The 22778-nt window shown below is 47.8% G+C and overlaps 1 protein-coding gene across 1 annotated transcript; it reads right to left on the bottom strand.

The window, feature by feature from the left end:
* Positions 1-5372: 5372 nt before the first annotated feature.
* BOLA3 (bolA family member 3) lies at positions 5373-18303 on the bottom strand. Its single transcript, XM_057558531.1, has 4 exons — positions 18147-18303; positions 15843-15966; positions 13331-13419; positions 5373-7902 (listed from the first exon to the last, which is right to left on the bottom strand). Exons 1-4 carry the CDS (start codon positions 18198-18200, stop codon positions 7837-7839), a joined length of 333 nt encoding a protein of 110 aa, XP_057414514.1. The 5' UTR covers positions 18201-18303; the 3' UTR covers positions 5373-7836.
* Positions 18304-22778: the final 4475 nt, after the last annotated feature.

Raw genomic sequence — 22778 nt, 5'->3', positions numbered from 1 at the left:
TTTTTAATTTTATAATTAAAATTTCTTTTGCATTATTATGCCTTTACTGACATGATATTGATAAAGCCACCTATCTTGATCCAGACCTCTTCAGGGGATTGTTTCCTTCAGTTCTCCTTTTCAAGTATTGCATCAAGAAAATTAGCTGACCTTTCAATGATGGAGATTTGTTTTAATGAGCCGTAATGCTCATTAAACTAGTAGACTAACTGCTTCTGGCATTTAACCAAATGAATGGGAGACCAAAGGTATTAAAATCTGACCTTCTTATGTCAGATTATGAGCTCACTTCCAAATTGTTAACTACCAAAAAAAGCCTAGAACAGGCCAAGTCAACATTAGCTTTTAAAAAGCCTGCCTTGAAAAACATCCTGTTTTTTGAAGTTTTTTTTTTCTTTAGGATTGTGCAGATTTGATTCAGAAAATAGCTCGATTTGTTTGTATAGAGCAAGTGTTGTGTGCATAAACTTATGATCATTATTTTAAGCCGTAGCCTCCACACCAAAAACAGATAAAGATATGGGACACTGACTAAACAGTTCAAGGTATTTTGTAGCTGCAGTTCCTTTAGTCAGTGCCTGAAGAATTAGAAAAAGTATTGAACAATTTCCAAAGCATCAGGAATTTCCTTTTCCACCCAAGACATTCTTTTCTTCCAACAGTTCTCTGTTAAATAAAAGAAGAAAAATCTCAGCCTGATTATAAAGTTTTCTTCCTTTATTTTACAGGTTAATAATAACACACTTATGATAGGGACACAGTGAAGGGACAAAGTAGGTGATTAAATAGTTAATCCCACTAGGAGATTGTAAGTAGAAAAAAAAGTATGGGAGACCCCTGTAAGTTAATGATCACTCAAGAAGGCAGGCTTGCTTAGCAACAAAACCATACAACAGAAGCATGAGACATGCCCCCAAACAATAAAACAATGGTGAACTGAGACCTACATCCTGCCCAGTGAGGTCAGTAAGCTAATGAGTCCTAGGACATGCTCCTTTGAGCATATTAAAAACAAAAATATAGGGAAAAGATGACATTATACCTGAGATGATTTACCATATTTTAGTATATGTTACTGCCTTTTTGCCATTTCCATTGTGCCATGACAGTCCCAGTTTGACCATGTAGGGACAAGAAAACTCCCCCGCCCGACATGGAGGAGGAGCTGATGATGGAAGTTTGACATCTACTCAAGTATGAGGAAGGGGCTTCCCTGGTGGCGCAGTGGTTGAGAATCTGCCTGCCAATGCAGGGGACACGGGTTCGAACCCTGGTCTGGGAGGATCCCACATGCCGCGGAGCAACTAGGCCCGTGAGCCACAATTACTGAGCCTGCGCGTCTGGAGCCTGTGCTCCGCAACAAGAGAGGCCGCGATAGTGAGAGGCCCGCGCACCGCGATGAAGAGTGGCCCCCGCTCGCCGCAACTAGAGAAAGCCCTCGCACAGAAACGAAGATCCAACACAGCCAAAAATAAATAAATAAATAAATAAAATTAAAAAAAAAAGCAAATGCCTCTAGGAGAGAGAAGACTGTTAAGAGCTCAAGGTCTTAGTGTTCAAACTTCTTAAAAAAAAAAAAAAAAGAATGAGGAAGAAGGTGGTCTTCTTTCTCTCCCCGCTTTTCCTTTGATTATAAAAATGTAGCCCGCCTAGCTTTCGGCGTGGCACTCCCTTGCCTGCCTGCTTGTACCCCTCACAAGGGTCCTAGTCTAATAAACTCTTTCCTTACCTGTCATTCTGCCTCTCACTGAATTCTTTCTGCGCGGAGACAGAAGAACCTATGCTCTACTAAGCCCCGAAACGTGTTCTGCCGTTTCACTTACAGGTTAATAATGTGTGTGTTGAAGTCTTTCCTCCCTAACCTTGTTTATAAATCTACCAAACCTCACCCCAGACAATGCATTTCTTTAAACTCCTCCTGTTTGGGTGAAGCTGTTACTTCCTGAGGTCCAAAACTCAGGGCACTTGTTTTCTTTTTAATAATGCTAGGGCACTTTTTCGGTGTGGTGTCTAACATGTGATTATTTAATGTTTGCCAAAATGTTTAGAATAACTTTCAATTGGCCAACTGGATTATGACTCCTTTTGTGGTTTTGTTTTTGTTTTTAAAAGTGCTTTCAATCAAACACATCTGTAATTCGCCCCACAGAATATACTGCTATTTAAAGAGTCACCAAAAACAAGGAAATTATGAGAAACTGTCTTGAGGGAGAGGAGCCTAAGGCGACTGTACGACTGAAAGTAATGTGGTGCTGTGGAGGGGGTACCTGGGTAAGACGTTACGGAAAACGATGGAAATCCGAATAAACTTCGGGCTTTATTTTGTAATACTGTATCAGTATTGGGGTTTACTAACAAATGTGCCATAATAATGTAAGCTGTTAATAATAGGGGAAACTGGGGTACAGAGGAACTCTCCATACTATCTCATTTTTTCTGTAAATCTAAAGCTGTTCTAAAAACAGTTATATTCAATATAAACTGTTCTAAAGACTGCTTATAAAAAACAAAAACAAAAACCTAAAGTGATTACTTGAACTTCAGTTGTTTTAACTTTTTACTCTTTTATCCATTTGTTTAGCTGATTATTCTGCTCCCTAACGACCTTTTTATTTTCATAACTGCTGGGGAGGCTGCCTGCTGGATGAGACACATGAGACTATTATAGACACTTGGGTTCTGAATAAACTGTTTGAATAAAGGTCAACATGATTGTTTGTTTTTATTCTTATTCTAAAAGAAATGAAACCATCTGGCACCTTTTAATTGTACCCTCTTATCCGCCTCTCTAATAAATATTATATTTTCCTCAAAAAATTAAAGTGAATAAATGTTCTTTTAAATTCACAGTGTGCAGTGGTTGAGAATCCGCCTGCCAACGCAGGGACACATGTTCGAGCCCTGGACCGGGGAGGGGACCCACATGCCGCGGAGCAACTAAGCCCGTGCGCCACAACTACTGAAGCCCGCGCGCCTAGAGTCCGTGCTCCGCAACGAGAAGCCACCGCAATGAGAAGCCCGCACACCGCAATGAAGAGTAGCCCTGACTCGCTGCAACTAGAGAAAGCCCGCGCGCAGCAACGAAGACCCAATGCAGCCGAAAATAAATAAAGTAATTAATTTAAAAAAATTAATTCACAGTGTCAGGGTATTTTACCACAGCCTAAGAGATCAGTTCCGTGAAATGAGGTGCCTAATGGCAGACTTCACCCCACCAACAAATGCAAATAAAATAGGCGTCCAAAGCGTGGCTCGCCGGGCGAGCAGCAGAGACCCCGCCGGCCGGGCGAGGGCAGCCGGGAGCCCCGCAGAGGTTGGGGTGGGGGGAACTGGGTCTTCGGCGGCGCGGAGCCGTGGATGCGGACCCCAGCCCGAGTCTCCGCCGCGCGCCGGCCGGCGTGTCTGAGTCGTCGCGAGGAAGCGCAGGGCGGGAAGGCGGGCCGGCCCTGCTCCCCGGAGAGCGTCGCGGCTGGTGGAGGCCCTGCTCTTTGACCTGGATCCCGGGGCGGATCCCGCCCAGGGCAGCGTGCCCTCCGCCCAGGTTAGGTCGGGGCTGCACCTGGCTCGGGGGCGTCGCGCACTGCCACGCTTTACTCTGCGCAATTAGGGGCCTGGGGGTGGCTCCCCCTAGACGGTGGGGGCGGAGGTGAGCTGGCCAACTGCCCCCTGCGCAGCAGCTCCCTAGAGGGAAAAGGGGGTGGGCAGGGCAGGCCTCACCCGTCTGGGGGCAGAGGTGAGGGGTCTGGGGCGGGGGGCGGGTCCCGACTCCTGGGCCACTAAGGGAGTCTGTCTTTAACTTGGGCTCTGGAATCCACTCTCCCCACCCCTCACTAGCTGGTCTCTTAGACCTGGGAGGGACCAGGTATGGGGATTTTTAAAATACCCGAGGTAGTTCTGATTTGCAGTAGGTTGAGAATAGCTCTTTATTTCCTAGTGCTGACTTTCTCTTAACTCGGACTTGCCAGTGCCCCTCATGACAGCTCCCAGGCCGTTTTTTTTTCAACTTCTGCTTCTCCTTGACTGATTCTCTCCGTATTTCCCGATTTGAACCAGATTTGTTTTCCCAGAGCTTTCCACCAGCCATTATCTGTCCTTTGGTCATTTACCCTTTCCAGTTTGGATTCCCATGAAAGGAAATTGAATCTATTGATTCACTGCCATTGTCTGGGGGGGGGGCTTTGTGGCCCCAATCCCCTCCCAGGTTGCAGGCCAGCCTGTCCCACAACTGCTAGTTGGGTGCTCTCATCAGGGGTGAGAGGGGCACCACAGGAACCCATGGAACAAAACAGGCCTGGGACCCGGCAGTGTCTCTTACTTAGGTTGACTTGCCTAGTTAGCAATCACATACCCTAGGATGCTTTGGATTTTCCACTGGAAAACTGCACATTGTCTTCAAAAGGGCCCTTGACTCAGAAAATGTCTCACGTTAATTCAGCAGTTTCCGTAAGTAGCACTTAAACTCTAAGAGTTGGCTGTATCAGATGCAATGTATGTACTGTGGCTGCTAACATGAAACAATTTCTTCTTATTCAGTCAACTGAAAAAGAAACCCTGTTATTCCTCTCCCAACCTGCCTTTTAATTTGTGGGTAAGAACAACTGTATGTGTGTGTGTGTTTCACAGGGTGCCGGGGGGGGGGGTACTTTAAAAAGTTCTTCTTGCCATATTTGGGAGCAGACATGTGAAGTGGTGGGACTGACACATTTCACTGGGTGAAATTTCACATTTCTGGGGTGGGGGGTGTGATGAAGCAGAGGCAAGAGTCCCAGTTTCTCTAGTGTCCCCACACTCCTATGAGGCCTTTTCTTCCTATTCTCCCACTCACCTTTTCCTCCAGTTGAGAATTCCTGTTGTTTCGTCCCCAGTCTCTGCTTTGGAGAATAGAACCCCTACTTCTTCTGGCAGTTGTTCCTCCCTCCACTCCAAACCAGAGTCCAGAGAGAGGCTGCAGCGTACTGTGACTCCTGGACTCCAGGTGGCTCCTGATTCATGACAGGCCGATCAAAGGCCCTCCCTGGCATCCTTTGAAGTGGAAGTTGGAAGGACAGTCTGTCCTTCTCATGATCTGCACATTAAGATATAAAAATTAAGAGCTACTGGCAGTATAGTCGGTTGTATACTGGCAGCATGTGGTGAATGCTGATTTACAGTAGGAGACAATAAAGCTGATCTGCAGAGAGAAGCAGACAGGAGAGGCAAGGAGCCCCAGTGGCAGTGGTGTTCATGTTCCTGACATTTAGCTGTAACCCTGTCCTTTCTGCAGTTTGGCTCTTCAACCCTTCCTTCAATATGTGTAATCCCCAGTGTCTTCCTAGTAATGCACAAGTGTATCAGTTATCTATTGCTGCATAAAAATTCACCCCAGAATTCCGTGGCTGGAAACAACAAACATTTATTATCTCACAGTTTCTATTGGTCAGGAATTGAGGAGTAGCCTAGCTGAGTGGTTCCAGCCATTTGCAGTCAAGGTGTCAGCTGGGGCTACAGTTCTCTGAAGGCTTAGCTGTGACAGACTTGGAAGGATCCACTTCCAAGATGAATGGCTCTTGTCTTGGCAGAAGGCTCAGTTCTCTATGGGCTGCTGGCAGGCCTACTTCATTGGCTGTTGGTACGAGACCTTGGCTCCTCACCACATGGACCTCTCCACAGGCTGCTTGAGTGTCCTCACAACATGGCAGCTACCTTCCCCCAGAGCAAGCAATCCAAGAGAGCAAGGAGGAAGCCACAGTGCCTTTTATGACCTAGTCTCTGAAGCTGCACACTGTCACTTCCACTTTAATCTGTTCTTTAGAAGCAGATCACTATGTCCAGCCCACCCTCAAGAGGAGGACAATTAGGCTCCACACAAGTAATCAACATGTATCTAATTCTGTGGTCTTTCTGTTCTCGCTGACCACTGCCTTCTTCTTGCCTCTGGGACTTAGGTGTTTCCTCACTATACCAACTAAAAGCTGTCCTCTGGGGTGTCTAGGTCTTTCGCAGGTGCCCTGGGGCCTCAGGAGTTCTGTTTTATCCTGTCTTTTCAACTCTGATACAACTTAGTGAATCTATTCCATGTAAAAGGCAGTTCTACCTTGGCAGGACACCAATCCCTCCCCCACACTGTGGGGTTAGAGAATAATTTTAAACCAAAAAATGAGGGCACCGTATGTGAACAGAGTATTTAAAATTTGTGCTGCTCCAAAGCTCTGGGGCTCAAGGTTGTTTTACCTACATACTTTTATTTCTTAGGGAGGTAAGAGGGATCTTAAGAACTAATAGTGACCAGTGATTTCTCTGGTGGTCAGTTCCATGAAACACAAAGGAGGAGTTTGAGGAAGGAGTGGATGGTCAACCTGCAATCGCTATGGTGACAGGTCATGTGGAGGACTCAGAGAGGCAGTGGATGTGATTTCTCAGAAAGCTGTCCAGTGGAGAGATGGGAGCAGGAGGGCAGGAGCCACACTGTGAGGGGCGGGTGAACCCATCAGGGCTCTCGGTTGTAAGCAACAGATACTGACCAGGCCGATGTGAGCAGAAAAGAATTTAGTGAAAGGATATGGGGATAATCATAGAATTTCTGGGAACACTGACGAAGCACCTTCTGAAAATGGGCTGGAAGAGGAAGACTGGCCAGAGCCCAGATCATGTTGCAGACACAGTGACTACCAACCATCATGGACTCCAGAGACAGTGGCCTATAACACTGACACCTCCCAGAACACTGGACATTGCTGCCACAGCTACCAAAATGGACACACCACTACCCCGCTTCTCAGCGTCACTTGCTCCCAATGCAAAGTTCAAGGCAGATCCATCTGGCTGAGTCTAGGTCATCTGCCTGTGCCTTGTTTGCCAAGGAGCTAGGAAAGCAAGCCTTTTCAGCTTCTGACACTGGAGGTGGGCTCAACCTCCCACCAACATGCAAAGGGTGGGGGATCTTCAAACATGAAGAAGACCCTGATCCAGGCAGCCCACACTCCTCAGAGTTCACTCCAGGAAGTAAGAAACTTGAGGGTCCAACATCATTCTTGTAAGAAGTTTGGAGGGAAAGGGAAACAGAGTGGTGAACTAAGGGAAGAGCAAAACCAAAGGGTCTTTTCTTTTCTTTTTGGTAAAATTAAGGGACCTGAGCAGTTTCACAGAGGAGAAGAAACAAAGTTTCTTGACAAGACAAGGAAGCTGGCACCCCATTCTGCCTCTAGCATCAGGACAGAACTGTTCAAAGACAAGATCACTTTGAACAAAAGGACATGCTTCTGAAATAAAGGAACTACAAGCATTACTCATGACTCTTCAAAAATTTCATATAGTCTTTCTTGGTCTGCTTATTAATTACATTATCCCCATATTAAGAATGTTGCCAGGACTTCCCTGGTGGCGCAGTGGATAAGACTCCTCGCTCCCAATGCAGGGGGCCCGAGTTCAATCCCTGGTTGGGGAACTAGATCCCACATGCATACCACAACTAAGAGTTCGCATGACACAACTAAGGAGCCCTCAAGCTGCAACTAAGGAGCCCACGTGGTGCAACTAAGGAGCTGGTGAGCCGCAACTAAGGAGCCCCCCTGCTGCAACTAAGACCCAGCACAAATAAATAATAAATGTTAAAAAAAAAAAAGAAGAATGTTGCCTAGCACAGAGCAGGATTAAATAAATATTTTTGTAATGAAAAAATTTTTAGTTGTCTGTTGCCTTTAATTAACATCTAAATAGATACCATATTCTTCTATAATTAAAATATGGAAATGTCCATGAACAAAATAGATAAATTTTTTGTCATATGCCTAGGAAAGAATGGTGGCAATAAGATACATCCAAGGTTTCAGCAGCAACATCTACGCAGCCAGGGCGTGATCAGTGTTTGGGGACAGAGGTAAATATCCGCAATCCGTGCATACCTTTGATTTCTTCTTTTAGTGCCTAAGGAAGCAAAAGAGCATCATCATTGTTTTGTATTTGACACTGATTACAATAAGTCTCTATGGGAGTATTTTTATATAGCTCTATCTCTGTAGGAAACTTTGCACACACTTTCTTTAAACAATGTTTCCTTTTTTTTTTAGAATCAGTATTTAAGCTGGCTCAAAAATCAAAAGGCATAAAAGGCATGCAGTAAAGTCTCCCTCCCACAAATGTCCCCCAGTTTCCACCTCCAAACCAAATAGAGAACTGTTGGTATTTTCATGTGCATCTTTGCAAGGATTTAAAAATGCATATTCAAACTAATATGAATATATATTCCATCCCAATACCTTTTTAAAACACAAACGATAGTATTTCAAACACATTGTTCTGCACTCTCTTTTTCCCTAACACTGGGGATCTTTCCATATCAGGCATAAAGCACACCCTCATTCTTTTTTGTATCAGCATAGCATTCCATTATATGTATCATAACCTTTTAGCCTGTCCCCTAATGAAGAACTTTCAGGCTGTTTTTTGTGTTTCGCTATTTTGAGCAAAGAATAGCTGTTCTTTAAAACCACACTGGGAGTTCCCTGGTGGTCTAGTGGTTAGGATTCCACGCTTTCACTGCGGAGGCCTGGGTTCAATCCCTGGTTGGGGAACTGAGATTCCACAAGCTGAGCAGCACGGCCAAAATTTTAAAAAATTACTTGAATAAAAGAAAATATATAGCTTCATGTAAGAAAAATTTTTTTTTAAATAAAAAGATAAAACCACACTAATCAGCACCAATTCCCCAATTTTACTCTAAATCAGAAAATAAAGTTGTAAATTAAAAGATTTGCTTAAGGCTACAAATGATGTCAGGGCCCAAGTGTAAATGGGCAACCACAATCAAATAGATATTTAGCTCCTGAAGTACCAGGAGACAAACTACAGGACCTGAATGAGGCATGGGAGTCTAAGTCCTTTTATACTAGGCCCAAGACACCACAGTGGGGTAGACATTTTTTTCCAGTCTATCCAGCAATCTCCCTTCTCCCTTTCCACTTTAATTGTGTACTGCTGGTGGGACTACCAATTGACCTGTACTGAGGTAGCTATGTGCCCCTGGACCAGCCTGACTGGTCCAGGGGAGGCACATGACTCAAACTGGGCCAATCAGAGTCTTCCCTGGGATTTTTCAGTGTAGAGCCTTCTCTCTTGGTCACCACAGATATACCTTGTCTTATTGCACTTTGCTTTACTGTATTTTGCAGATATTGTGTTTTTTCACAAACTGAAGGTTTGTGGCATCCCTGTATTATCAGATGATGATTAGCATTTTTTAGCAAAGTATTTTAAAATTAAGATATGTAGATTTTTTTTTTTTAGACATAATGCTACTGCACACTTGATAGATAAAATATAGTGTAAGCATAACTTTTATATACACTGGGAAACCAAAAAAATTCATGTGCTTGATTTATCATCATGGTCTGGAACCAAGCCTGCAATATCTCTGAGGTATGCCTGCATACTGGAATACTGTCGCTTGGAGGCAACTTGGAGTCCTGTTCCCCACCAAGAAGAGAAAGCCCATCTCCAGCAGGAGAAAATGAGGCCAACATACAGAAACTGGAAGCTCAGAAAAAGAGAATATGAAAGAACAAGCAAATGAACTTAAGACCCTGAATCTAGATAATTTCATTACATGGGCCAATTAATTACCTTTGTTTGCTAATGCTTGTTTTAACTTTGTCTCTGCCACTTACAACAAAGAGAATACTAACACATGCGTCAAGTTTATTGAGTCAGAAGGATCCTTAGAGATAATCTAGTCCTATCTCCATCTTTGATAAAAAAAAGAAATAGAGTTTATCCCTGTCCAAAGTCAGCAAGTGAGCAACAGCAAGTGAGATAGAACCTGAACCCAGGGAATCCTGACATCCTGGCCACCCCTGATGCCAGGAGCTGTGGTTGTGTTGGGAGCCAATGAGCTGCCCCACCACCTCCATATTCACAATAAGCCCCTCAGCTCTGCAGATAAGCAGAAATGCCCCTGGAAAAAAAAGCCTCATGTCACTGCTGCAAGAGGGAAACACAGCGCCCTGAGCCACATGCTCTCTGCTTTCTGCAGGCATGGAATGTTCCCTAGAGGCTGTCCCTGTGTCTCAGCCACAATTCTTAAAGCCTCTGTGGCTAAATGAGGGCCCAGTCACAGCTTCACATGAAAGACCTGGACAGAGAAACCATCCAGGCTTTGATCCCTAAGCCCTGTGCACTTCCCCTTCCAGGGCCTTCTCCCCACTCTCCTGCAGCCCTCAGAGGGCTCCCCAACACAGGTCACAGGATCTTACAGCTACAGAGGGCCTTCGAGATCACTTGGGTCACTTTAAATAGGTCAGGAAACTGAGGCCGTAGTGGGGAAATGACTTGGCCAAAGTCCCACAGTTTATAAGATGTAGAATAGGTAAACATTTTTCAGCACCCGCTATGCCCATGGCATTATGCTGGGTGCTGGGGACACAAATGAAAAAGGCATGGGAAAATGATAAAAAAGGTAAGGAAAGTAACTCAAGCCCACAAGAAATGGATTCAGCACAGACAGTGATGGATGCTGCCAGACCACAAGCCAGCTCAGCACTGCTACGGGTACTGGTAGGAAGAAGCATTTGCTACTGCACTGGCCGTTTGCGGAGGAGGTAGCCCAGGAGCGGGACAGCGGGAGGTGCAACAGGCAGAGAGGCACAGGGCACCGGGCCCAGGAGAGCAGGTGAGGAAAGGCTGGGAACCTGCTGCAATTCACCAGGAAAAGCCTGACTTTGAGTCAGGCCCACGGAGGGGAGACTGAGGCCGACCACACAGAGGATCAGAAATCCCAGATGAGGGTGGGACCGGGCTCCATGGGCAACCAGGGTGCCCACTGGAGGGTTCTGAGTAGGAGAACAAGGGCAGAGGCACCCTTCGGGGAGGATGATGGACAACAGACAGGAAAGGGGGCAGAGAAAGGGAGAGGGCAACTGCTATTTACCAAACGCCTTCCCCATGCCAGCACAAGGCGGGCACGTGTGGCCAGCACCTCACGTGATCTTCACCAGCGAGGACTCTGAAGCTCCAGTCGCACTGTAACGTGCGGAGCTGGGATGGACCAGCTCACCCGACACAGAAGGGAACACGGCGCTTGCTCTCCTCTGTGTGGCTACTCCCCAGGATGGGGACAGGATGGATGGGGAAGGAATCCTCATCATCCTGCCATCACTGGGGCCTGGCCCAAAGCATATGGCAGTGACGCCCTCTGCCACTGCCTCCTGCATCACCCACCCCACGACAAGCAGTGCTTGGCCCAGCAAAGCGGCTGCTATGGTAACCCAGGCAGTAGCTGCTCCAGGTTAAAAGTACACCAATGCCAGGAGGTGAATTCTCTGAAATGGAAAGCCTTTCAGGCATTAAACATTTAATTTGTCTGTAAATCAATAACAAAACCCAGGCCAGCTCTCCTTACTCTCTATAAACTCTCAACAAATACTGATTGAGCTGTTTTATGTACCAGGTCCTTTGTTAGGTGTTGGGGACACAGCAGTGAAGAAAACAGACCTGGGTTGTATAAGTGAATCACTCTGCTGTACACCTAAAACTAATACAACATTGTTAATCAACTATGCTCCCATATAAAATAAAAATCACAAAAAAAAAAAAAAAAGAAGAAAAGAAAAATAAAAGACCTGGGCCTGGCCTGCATAGTCTGCTTCCAGGGCAACGACAGACAAGTGAGCAACGTTCTCCAGCAAGGACGGGGCCAGGGAAGGTACATGTTCAGTAAGGGCCCAAAGGAAACCTTGAGCCCAAGATGATGTAGGTGATATTCTCCCAAGCGGAGGAAATTGCTGTCCCCTGAACTTGGCGCAGGTTCCTCGCAGCATTTATAGGTAACAATGATGATGATGGTGACAGCGGCTGACATTTATGAAGGACTTAACCATGTGTCAGACACTGTTCTCAGTGCTTTACATGACTTTACCACTAATCCTCAAAAGAGCCCTTTGAGGCAAATCCTATTACTCTCCCTGTTACAGATTAGGAAACTGAGGCACAGGGAGGTTAAGTAACTTGCTCAAGGTCACACAGCAGAAAGTAGCAGAGCCCAGATTTGAAATGTGGGCAGTCCAACTCCAGAACCTGTATCCTTGTAACCATGGCTTCAGGCCAGGGGATGTGCTGTACTTAACAGCACCCCCAGGAGCCCAGTTGCACTAGGCAGCCTGAGTAGTTTTGATAACAAAACCCAAAGTCCTACCAGTTGGGGATGATCTGGGCCAGTTGGGTCTTCCCTGCCTTGTCTTCTACCTTGGCTCCAACCCCTGGGATCACATGGGGCTAGAAGTGCTTCTGGAGGACAGAAGTGGTTGCTGTTTCACCCCAGACTGCCCAGTCAGACCAGCAGCATGCCTTAGGGCTGTACGTGTCCACATCCAAGTGAAGGTGGACTCCACAAGGAACCCAAAGATGGATCCAACAAGCAACCAGACCACAAAGGGCTGGCAGGGCCAAGGGATGGCGGCAGGGACCTAAGTATCCAGGACACAAGGCAGAAAAGCTGGAGTCAGACGGTGGAGGGCATTCATTCCCTGCCGGGCAGGTGGGAAAGCAGCATTTGAGCCTGGCAGAGGAGTGAGGGAGGGGCAGCTCAGGCAGGAGGTCTGATCTGGACAAAGGTCCAGATGCATGGAGAGACCAATGGGCAGGGCCCAGATGGAGGATCTGGGCCAAGAAGGGTGGGGAAAGGCCTGGAAGAGCAGTCTGGAACACCTGGACTCGACTTTCATGACCAAAGCTGTGCTTTACAAAAGTTAAACTAGTTCACAAAGTGCAACTTTCCAGAACGATGTCAAACACACTGGCTGAATGGGGTGAGTTTATAGACATAGGCCCAAGGGTAAAGGCTGGAATAAATTCCAAGTAAAATAAGCATAGAAAATGAATATGTTGGGCCTTAGTCTGGTTTAATCTGATGTTCCAGACCCCTGCTGTTGTTACTAGGTCTGGGGCAGCTGGAGCAATTTTCAATCAGGCCATCCCTGTTTTACCCAATTTAGGACTACTTTAGTAGTCCTAAAAGAGGCTTAAAAAAATGTTCAAATCTACAAAAACATACATATTTTCATACTCCTGTGTTTACAAATACTATTCAATATGCAACAATTAACAGTACACAGTAAACATTGGTAGCACTATACAGGGAAATGCAAAATAACTATTGGGCGGCTTGTTTTCAATTTTGAATAAAATTCATATTTGCCTACAATCCGATCCCAGATAGTTTCAGTTTATGTTTTCTCGGATCCTGAGTCCTGTTCACATGATTGTGGTATTGCATTATTCTTTCCTAGGACTGGTGGTACAATACCATCCCCACTTGCAGGCCCTTTCAGATGCGGAGACCAGTGGCAAAGCCTCTACTGACCTGATTTACCATCTGGTGCTGCTGGACAGTTCTCTTCTCCTTAAATTCTTCCGATTCGATTTGAATTTCATACATCGCCCCACAGCCTCCTGAAATAAATGTGATTTGAAAGTGTTTCAATTATTAAGTTACAGCAGCCACAGTTCCCTATGTCCTTGAAGTAAGTACCACACAATCCAAAGAAGGTCTGAACGTTATCATTCAGCAGAAAGTTGCTAAGATTGTTAGAAGATCATGGCTTACAATCTGACCACGTCCTCCTCCTGGCAGGCTGCCTCGATCCAAAACATGCTCTTCCTTTGGTAAGGCACTTGCACTGCCCAGAATTTTGCTTCCAGGGTAGGAAAGATAAGGCACAAAACATGCAAAGCCTAGGAAATGTAGGTTTTCCTACTATTTATTTTTATTAAACCAGCAAATGCCATGGAAGAAAGTGGGAGGGACTGAATTTCAGGGCTCCATCTCCCAAAGAACTAGCAATTGGTATTTTTAAAAATGCAAAAACACACTAAAATCTGATTCAAAAACCATGTGCAATACTATCCAAAATAAAAGGAACAAGGAAGCATGAGAGACAGGGACACAGCATTACAATAAACAGTGAAAACATGCTGGTCACGGAGCTGGGCTCTCCAGCACCCCTGCTCTACAAGCAGCATTAAGGGTTTCCCCCTGGGCTGCGGCAGGGAGGGGGTGGCTATCCGGGGATGCGCTCAAGGCAGAGCTTGTGTGGACCCATCCACCCCCAGCCCGAGCTTTGTCTCCACATGGCTGAAGAGCTAGTGTTGATGACTGATGATAATAAAACCTGCTGCTCTAGCATGAAATAATGCGGCAAGAAAGAACTCAGTAGGCTTTGTTAAGCTTTTCTCATGTGTTCTAGGAGCCTAAGCTTTGGCTAAACCAAGGTTCCTAGCCTTGATCCCCTTTCTGCACTCTACCCAGGGCTGGGCAGAGTGAGACTGGAGGTCAAGTTCCAGCTCTCCCCTAACTGGGCCTGAGGCAGGTACAGGACTGGTGACATCAAGACCTCAGCAATGGGACTTCCCTGGTGGCACAGTGGTTAAGAATCTGCCTGCCAGAGGCTTCCCTGGTGGCGCAGTGGTTGAGAATCTGCCTGCCAATGCAGGGGACACAGGTTCGAGCCCTGGTCTGGGAAGATCCCACATGCCGCGGAGCGACTGGGCCCGTGAGCCACAATTACTGAGCCTGCGCGTCTGGAGCCTGTGCTCCGCAACAAGAGAGGCCGCGATAGTGAGAGGCCCGCGCACAGCGATGAAGAATGGCCCCCACTTGCCGCAACTGGAGAAAGCCCTCACACAGAAACGAAGACCCAACACAGCCATAAATAAATAAATAAATAAATAAAATATTAAAAAAAAAAAAAAAAAAAAGAATCTGCCTGCCAATGCAGGGGACACGGGTTCGAGCCCTGGTCCGGGAAGGTCCCACATGCCGCAGAGCAACTAAGCCCGTGCTCCAGAACTACTGAGCCTGCGCTCTAGAGCCCACGAGCCACAACTACTGAAGCCCACACACCTAGAGCCCGTGCTCTGCAACAGGAGAAGCCACTGCAATGTGAAGCCCGCCCACCGCAACGAAGAGTAGCCTGCGCTCGCCGCAACTAGAGAAAGCCTGCGCACAGCAATGAAGACCCAACGCGGCCAAAAAAAAAAAAAAAAAAAAAAGACCTCAGCATTGCCCTGGGACCCCTGCAGAGGGCTCACCCAACCTACCATTCCAACAGATCTTTAGATTGGTTAATTTCCTATAGTGTCCAGAATAAAACTACTTTCTAAACTTTCTCCCTATCCTTGTAAATGTTACGTTCCCAGAGAAGCCAGTGAGCCCTCGAGCAATGCAGAGTGACAAAGACTGTGTCTGGGTGTGGGAGATGCCACCCCTGGCCAGCTCTTCCACATGTGTGTCTAGATAAAGGCCTTATCTTCCCCGTCTGGTGTGGGCAGAAGCTGATATCCCAGCCTGCTCCTAACTCACAGTCAGCCTGAACTTCGAGGTGCCAGCGGCCATCTGAGAAAGGCAGGGCCTGGCTGGGGCTGGTCACTGGGCTCAGGACAGAGTCTGCCCTGGGTCCTGGCTCTGCCGCCTATTCCCTGTGAAGGGCTAGGCAGGTTCTTAGGCCTCTTTGGGCTCGTTTTCCTGGAGTCTGTTCCAGCTCTGGCATTCTAGGGTGTCAGAACAATGTGGGGAAATTAAAGTCTGGCTCATCTCAAAGTCAAATTAAAGGCTGTGGACCTGAGCCCCAGGGTGACTGAGAGGGATCTAATCTGAGCTGGGCCAAGCTGGCAACCACAAGTCCTTGCAGTTCCCCGCCAATGTTTCTGCATCCCCACCTCCACCCTTCCAGCGGGAGAGGCCAAGGTCTATGTGTCCAAAAGCCACATGTATTGAGAACCCACTGATGGCGAGTTCCATCCAAGCCCCCTGCCCTCTACCCCTCCAGTGGGTAAAATCTTACCAAACTCTGTGGGAAAGATGAGAAAAACTTTACCTGAAATGTCAGTGACTTTGAGAGCTGTAGCTCGAGGAAATTTTTCTTTGAGAATTTGGGTCACTTTGAGCTCCCCCTCAGTCTGCGAGGCAAACATACGCTGGGCACAGTGGAGAAGAGGAAGCTGCCACAGAACAGAGGAGAGTCACTGTGCAGGCCCCCCCCTGCCCTCCCCTGCAAGGCTGGGCCCCGGGCTAAGTCAGGGGGACTGCATGGTGTCCAATGTCCATTTAAGCTCTCCAGGATGCAGAATAAACTTTTTTTGAGGGGGCAGTGGAGTTGTAAATAACTCACTTTGACTCTAGAGATAACAAGGCCCCCAACTTAATTCAACAAATGTTTAACTCCTCATGCTAGTGAGACACTATCATGATGACGGTTTAATAAGTGAGGTGCCTGAAGCACTAAGTAATATGCCAAGGTTGGATCCCTTAATAAGATGCAGAGTCAGGAGAGGCCAGGCAGCCTGGCTCAGGCGTGCCCTGCTTAGGCCAGCACGCCAATGACCATGTACTGATGGGGCCAAATGCCACCCACCCGTTAGGCCTGATTAACATTCTACATTCTCTCCAGTGGGGTGTAACCCTGTGACCTACTGCTCAATAAGCCAGCTACCCTTTGCAATTCTTACTGCGAGAAGAAACAGAATTCTATTAAAGGACCTGAAGTCAGAACATTTTTAGATTATTTACCATTGGCAGTAACACTCCCCCCTCCCCCAGTGGCTACCCTAAGGACCCAGTGCTTCTGATGGGAATGTGTCTCAACCCTTACGGATGAAAGAGCACAAAACCATGTCGGCAGCCCCTTGGCTGCGTTGAGCACATGCTAAAAGGGGAGACTGAAAATAGAGCATGGCAGGCCTTCAATGTCAGGCTAAAGATTTTGGACTTTGTTAGACAGGCTTCCTGGTGCCAAAGTAACAGTGCCTTTTGAAGCAAGTCAGGAAAGATTCCCAGATAACAGTATCATTACAAAGGGAGTAGTACCAAGCATCCCTAACTGGAGGAGGAAGGCGGGTGGAGCGCTGTTCATCAAGTGCTGGTGCTGACGGTAACATCCCTTCACCTCCTCAGTCCTGCCCATCCTCAGGCCTTTTCTGACGGCCCAGAGCAGGGTCCTGGGTTATAGAACCTCAGAGCTCCTTCCTTAAAGTGCCCTGTGCACTGACTCTTTCACCAACTGGTCTTAGAGGCCAAGACTGAGTCTGTCTTGTTACTGCAGTCTTCCAGAGCTGACCCAGGGCAGACCCTCAGGAGGACTTGGGTTATAGATGAATGAGTGAATGAATGAATGAGCAGGGGAAGAACCACACGATTCAGGGCATATGTACTGGGCACCTGCAAAGAAGTCCTGATTCTAGCAGGCAACTGAAATGCAGGTCAGGAGAAAGATCTGGAGGGAGGCTGTGTGAGTGATGTACAGAGGGACAGAATCTTAAGTTGTGGGCCTGGGTAAGACTGGGGGGCGGGGGGGAATGGGACCTCCTCTGAAGACAGTGCCCTGGGGGGCAAAGGCAGAGGGTAGCCAGGTGGCAGGCAGAAGCGGCAATCACTAAGGAGTGAGGGTGGTTAGCACTGCTGACTCCTTGGGAGAAGCCTTTTCCTCATCTCAGCTGATCTGCAGGCAGCGAGCGCCTTTAAACCAGTAATCTACTGACAAAATCCCCGGAAAGCCGACTGTCCACTCTGAAAGTCACCAGCAGAAGTGCCCTTCATGCTTGGGGGAGGCAGGTCCAAGAGAAGGAGGAATGTGAGAGGAAAGCGAAAGAAGTGGATGAAGTGAGGAAAGAATGAATCAGAAAGGGGGGAGAGAAAATTAGCAGGGCGCGTGGTGAGTGCCCTCTGCTGGCTTCCTACCCCGGGAGTATGGGATTTGGGGAGGGTCAAGGTCACAGAAGCCAGGCGGACTTTCCGGAGCTCTGAGCCAGCCAACAGTCCCCGGCACGCACGCCGCGACTCCGGGTTATGAGTCCCATGTCTTCGGCTCAGTAAATCAACATTGCTTTTCCCGTGCCCGCTGTATTATGACTGTTTATGTATCTATTCCCCTCGGCCTCAACCCCCACCCCGTTCGGGAGCTTCCCCAGCACGCGCCGGGCCTGACACTTCTCGCAGTGCCCGTAGTTGGGCCCACTAAATGAACGAACCAACCAGTGAGTGAAGGAGAGAAATGAAGGGCAGGCCCTGGGCCCGGCGCGCCGCCCTCTGTGGACCAGTTCCCCAGCCGCGGCCGCGGCCGGCCCCGTGGTCCCAGCGCAGCTCCCGTCCAGGGGAGAGCAGCCCGGTCCCCGCCCGTGCTCACCCGGCGGGTCCCGCGGAGCAGAGGCGCTGCCGCGGCCGGGCTCCACGCCGCCATGCCCGGCCGACGCGGCCCGCCGTCTGAGGTCGCCTTGTCGCCCAAAAGACGCGGAGCCTGGGACCAGAGCCGCCGCCGCCACGGGCTAGGTCGCCCCCTGCCGTCCGGAGGCCGCGAGCCGCCCCCGCACGCCCGGGGCCGCGCCGCCCCGCCCACGCCCAGGGCCCCGCCCTCTTCCCTGGCTCTCGCCCCGCTGGTCCTGCCTCCCAAACCTCGCCCCCAGCGGGTCCTTCCTCCTCTGCCCAGAAGCCGGTGCTAGGTGCTCGGTCCTGCAGGACTTTCCCTCGTCCCAAGGACCCTGGTGCCCTAGGTGGAACGCCTCCATTCCAACTCCCCACCCGAAAACTTGCTGCTAAACTGAGGAGCTTGGGTTTCTCCCTCCAGGAGGGAACCAGGAGAGGATTTTAAGCAGGGGAGTCGTTTTCAGATTCGCGTTTTAGAAAGATCACTCGCTCCTGCAAGGAGCGGGGACCGAAGGAGGCTGAAATTGGAGACGAGGACAGAAGTCCCAAGGCTATTGCAATGGTCCAAGTGAGACTCGAGGCCTGAACTAGAGCAGCAGCAGCAGCAGCAGGGATGGGAGGAGTGGACTGAGACACCTGGGAGGTGGATGGACTGCAGTGACCGGATTGGCGGATGAGGGGATGAAGGCGGCAGGGAGGACTCTCAGGGTTCTGGCTTGGACAATGAAATGAGTAGAGGAGAACTAGGTTTGGGGTGAAGGGGGTCGACTAACTCAGTTTTGGATCTGTCTGAGTTTAAGGTGCCTGCAGGACACGGCCCAGCAGAGATGCTGCTGGAGACACAGACCTTGGATTCTTCACAATGCAGTGGAAACTGACACCATCAGGGACCGGTATTGATAGGGACTGAGTAAAGGGACAAAGTAGGTGATTAAATAGTTAATCCCACTGAGGAATCATAAGTAAAGAAAAAAGTATAGAAGACCCCTGTAAGTTAACGATCACCCAAGAAAGTAGGTTTGCTTAATCACAAAACCAAGCAGGCTTGCCTAGCAACAAAACCATGCAACAGAAGCATGAGACATGCCCCAAAACAATAAAACAATGGTGTAATGAGACCCACATCCTACCCAGTAAGTTCAGGAAGTTGATGATGCCTAAGACATACTTCTCTGCATGCACTGAAAACAGTAATATAAGGAAAAGGTGACATTATACTGAAACCTGAGATGATTTATCACATTTTAGTATATGTTACTGCCTTTTTGCTCATTTCCATTGTGCCACAGCAGTCCCAGTTTGACCATGTAGGGACAAGAAAACTCCCCCACCTGACATGGAGGATGAACTGATGATGGAAGCTTGACATCTACTGAAGAATGAGGAAGGTGGTGGTCTTCTCCCCCTCCCCACTTCTCCTTTGATCATAGAACTGTGGCCCACTAAGCTCTCGGGGCAGCACCCTCTTGCCGGCTGCTTGTAAACCTCACAAGCATCCTATTCTAATAAATCACTTATCTATCACTTTGCCTCTTGCTGCATTCTTTCTGCTCTGAGCCATAAAGAACCAGAGCTCCTTGGAGCCCCGAGACACATTTCTGCGGTTTCAGTATGATTATCAGCAAATCTGCCCCACTGCTGGAATACTTCAGATAGATATCACAAGCCAAAATTCAGCCAAGCCCTTTTTCTCGTAGGATATTTGCAGCATGTGGTCTGGTATACACTGAAGGATGTACCAGGTCTTTTTCGTATTGCATTCTGGCTTATACAATCAACATGTTCAGTGTTGCACTTGGATGGGTTGGGCAAGCAGATAGGGTAGGAGGTCCCCGGAGAAAGAGAATCAGGCATGGCTTTCTTGACATGAGCCATTTCTGGCCTAAGTCATTTTGTGATCTAAGCCTGGCCACAACGCTTGCCCTTGAACAGGTCTCAGTAATTAATGATCTTAAGGAAATAAAAGAATGCAGGAACAAACGACTGTAACCCGGCAAGAGAAGTAACAATAGCAAAGATAATAAATCACTTATAAAGACTCCCAGTTCTGTTTCAACGGTAAAGATTAGCCTGGCGCACACTCTTGAGTTGTTTTGCAGAATTCAAACACCATCCCCACCCACCTTGAGAGCTCAGCCACCAGATCAACTGGAAGCTAAGAAATGATGTTGATCTTTCCTGACCCTCGTGACTTCAACTAAAACTTTGACTCTGTCAACCTGTGCCCCAATTCTAGACTGAATTCTCCTCTGCTCAAGCCCCTTCATGAATATGCATGTACCCTTAGCTTAAAACTTCTCCAGTTTTGCCCTTAGGGAGATACTGCTTTGGGAAAGATCCCCAGTGTTATTACTTGCTGCAATAAATCCTTCCTTCTCCTCCTCTTTGACTTGGTTGTGTCATTTGGCTTGACACCCACCAAGAGGCAAACCCAGTTGTGGGTTAACAGTTGGACGTGAGACAGGAGACATTTACAGACAGCCTTCTGTTTACACTTCCAGATAGAAGTAACAGCAGGAACAGGGTAAATAGCTGGACTTTGCCTCCAGTGGACACTTTAAGATAACAGTAATGGCAGGGGCAGAGAGGAGCTGAGCCCTGCCCACATAAGAGACAGAGACCACATATTTCTCATTCTCGAGGTCAAGGAGACCTTCCCGACTACACATAGTAGATGATGTCAACCTACCCATAGGTCTCTTCACTAGAAGCCATCTTGGCTAAGAGATGCACGCACACAGGGAGTACCCTGAGATAAACCAAATACGGACTCAGAGCCAGGCAATGCTAGATGATTGGCCAGAGGATACCCAGAAGAAATGCCCCATATTAAGTGATTCAAACTATCACGAGGGCACGACTCTTTCTGAGTCCACCTGTGTGTGTCTATTCACACATACTCTTTTTCCTCCTAATAAACACTTTATTTGCTTCACTACTTTCCATCTCCTTGTGGAAATTCATTTCTAAAAACCGACAGGCCAGGGCTTCCCTGGTGGCGCAGTGGTTGAGAATCTGCCTGCCAATGCAGGGCACACGGGTTCGAGCCCTGGTCTGGGAAGATCCCACATGCCACGGAGCAACTGGGCCCGTGAGCCAGAATTACTGAGCCTGTGTGTCTGGAGCCTGTGCTCCGCAACAAGAGAGGCCGCGATGGTGAGAGGCCTGCGCACCGCGATGAAGAGTGGCCCCCACTTGCCGCAACTAGAGAAAGCCCTCGCACAGAAACAAAGACTCAACACAGTCATAAATAAATAAATAAAAGAACGTGAATTTCTTAAAAAAAAAAAAAAACCCGACAGGCCAGGGCCTTGTCACTGGCCACTGTCTCTGGTGGTCTAGTGGCTAGGATTCAGCACTCTCACTGCCGTGGCCTGACTTCAATCTCTGGCCAGGGAACCGAAATCTTGCTTCAAGCCACTGCAGGCCAAGGCCACCAGATATCAGACGGACCTCCAGCTTGTTGTTTAAAGTGATCAGCTAAAAGTATGCTCATTCATTCTAGTATGAATGACTAGAGGAGTTGAATGACTCCTATTATTAAAAAGAAAACCACAGGCACCAAATGGGGTCACTTATGCTAGGCCACACCACCAAACTGGGGCTTAATACCTAACCTAATTAATTAAAGCTTTAGTATCCTCCTCTTACCCTCAGTTTTCCACACTGCTGTCAGAGCCATCTGAAACGAAAACTTGTCCATTTATTTGCTTACTTAAAATCCTTCAGAGTCATCACCTACAGGTTAAACATCCAAGTGCTTTCACATGATTTAACCCCTACCTACCTGCCCAACTGAAATATACCCTTCACTAATACTGGACTGCTTATACCTCCCTATGCAAACCATGCAACAATTCTGGTTATTTGGTAACTACCCATCTTTTGAGTCAGTCCAAGCCTTGTCTTCTCCAGGGAGCCACCTCTGACTGCCCCACAGTAAACTAAGGGCCCATAACTTCTGCATAACTTTTACTACACAAAACAGCCCTTTAGAACTATCAATTTATGTATATGTCTGTTTTTCGCACTGGTCCATAAACTCCATGACAGGATCTTGCTTTAGTAACCTATGTCAAAGGCCCAGCATGGCATGGGACAAAAAGGGTATGCACTGACTGACAGTGGTTTAACAATTCTAGCTCCACAGTATGAATCTGAACCTTTTTAGAAAAGGATTTTCAGAACAATCTCACCATCTTGGGCTTCCAAATTAGTTCCAACATAACAGTTCACATAATTTTTTATAATAGAAGCAAATCAAAGGCCAGTTTTAAGACTTGGATGAAAAATGCAAAAGAAGAGGATTGGTGGCATAAAAAATAGAGTGAGGGACTTCCCTGATGGTGCAATGGCCAATGCAGGGGACACGGGTTTGAGCCCTGGTACGGGAAGATCCCACATGCCGTGGAGCAACTAAGCCCGTGCGCCACAACTACTGAGCCCATGTGCCATAACTACTGAAACCTGCATGCCTAGAGCCCGTGCTCCGCCACAAGAGAAGCCACTGCAATTAGAAGCCCACACACTGCAATAAAGAGCAGCCCCTGCTCACCACAACTAAAGCCCACGTGCAGCAACGAAGACCCAACACAGCCAAGAATAAATAAATTTA

Source organism: Balaenoptera acutorostrata, chromosome 12 (genome assembly GCF_949987535.1).
Source record: "Balaenoptera acutorostrata chromosome 12, mBalAcu1.1, whole genome shotgun sequence".
Lineage (NCBI taxonomy): Eukaryota > Metazoa > Chordata > Mammalia > Artiodactyla > Balaenopteridae > Balaenoptera > Balaenoptera acutorostrata.
The sequence above is the reverse complement of the archived record's forward strand: the minus strand, read 5'-3'. Positions and strand labels throughout refer to the sequence as shown.

What these genes read in the sequence shown, in the direction of transcription:
- BOLA3 (XM_057558531.1), bottom strand. Translation starts at nt 18,200, where the DNA reads ATGGCGGCGTGGAGCCCGGCCGCGGCAGCGCCTCTGCTCCGCGGGACC. An exon ending in TGCTCCGCGGGACCCGCCGG is followed by an intron (nt 15,967 to 18,146) that starts GTGAGCACGGGC and finishes GTTCTGTGGCAG; the next exon opens with CTTCCTCTTCTCCACTGTGC. An exon ending in CAAAGTCACTGACATTTCAG is followed by an intron (nt 13,420 to 15,842) that starts GTAAAGTTTTTC and finishes CATTTATTTCAG; the next exon opens with GAGGCTGTGGGGCGATGTAT.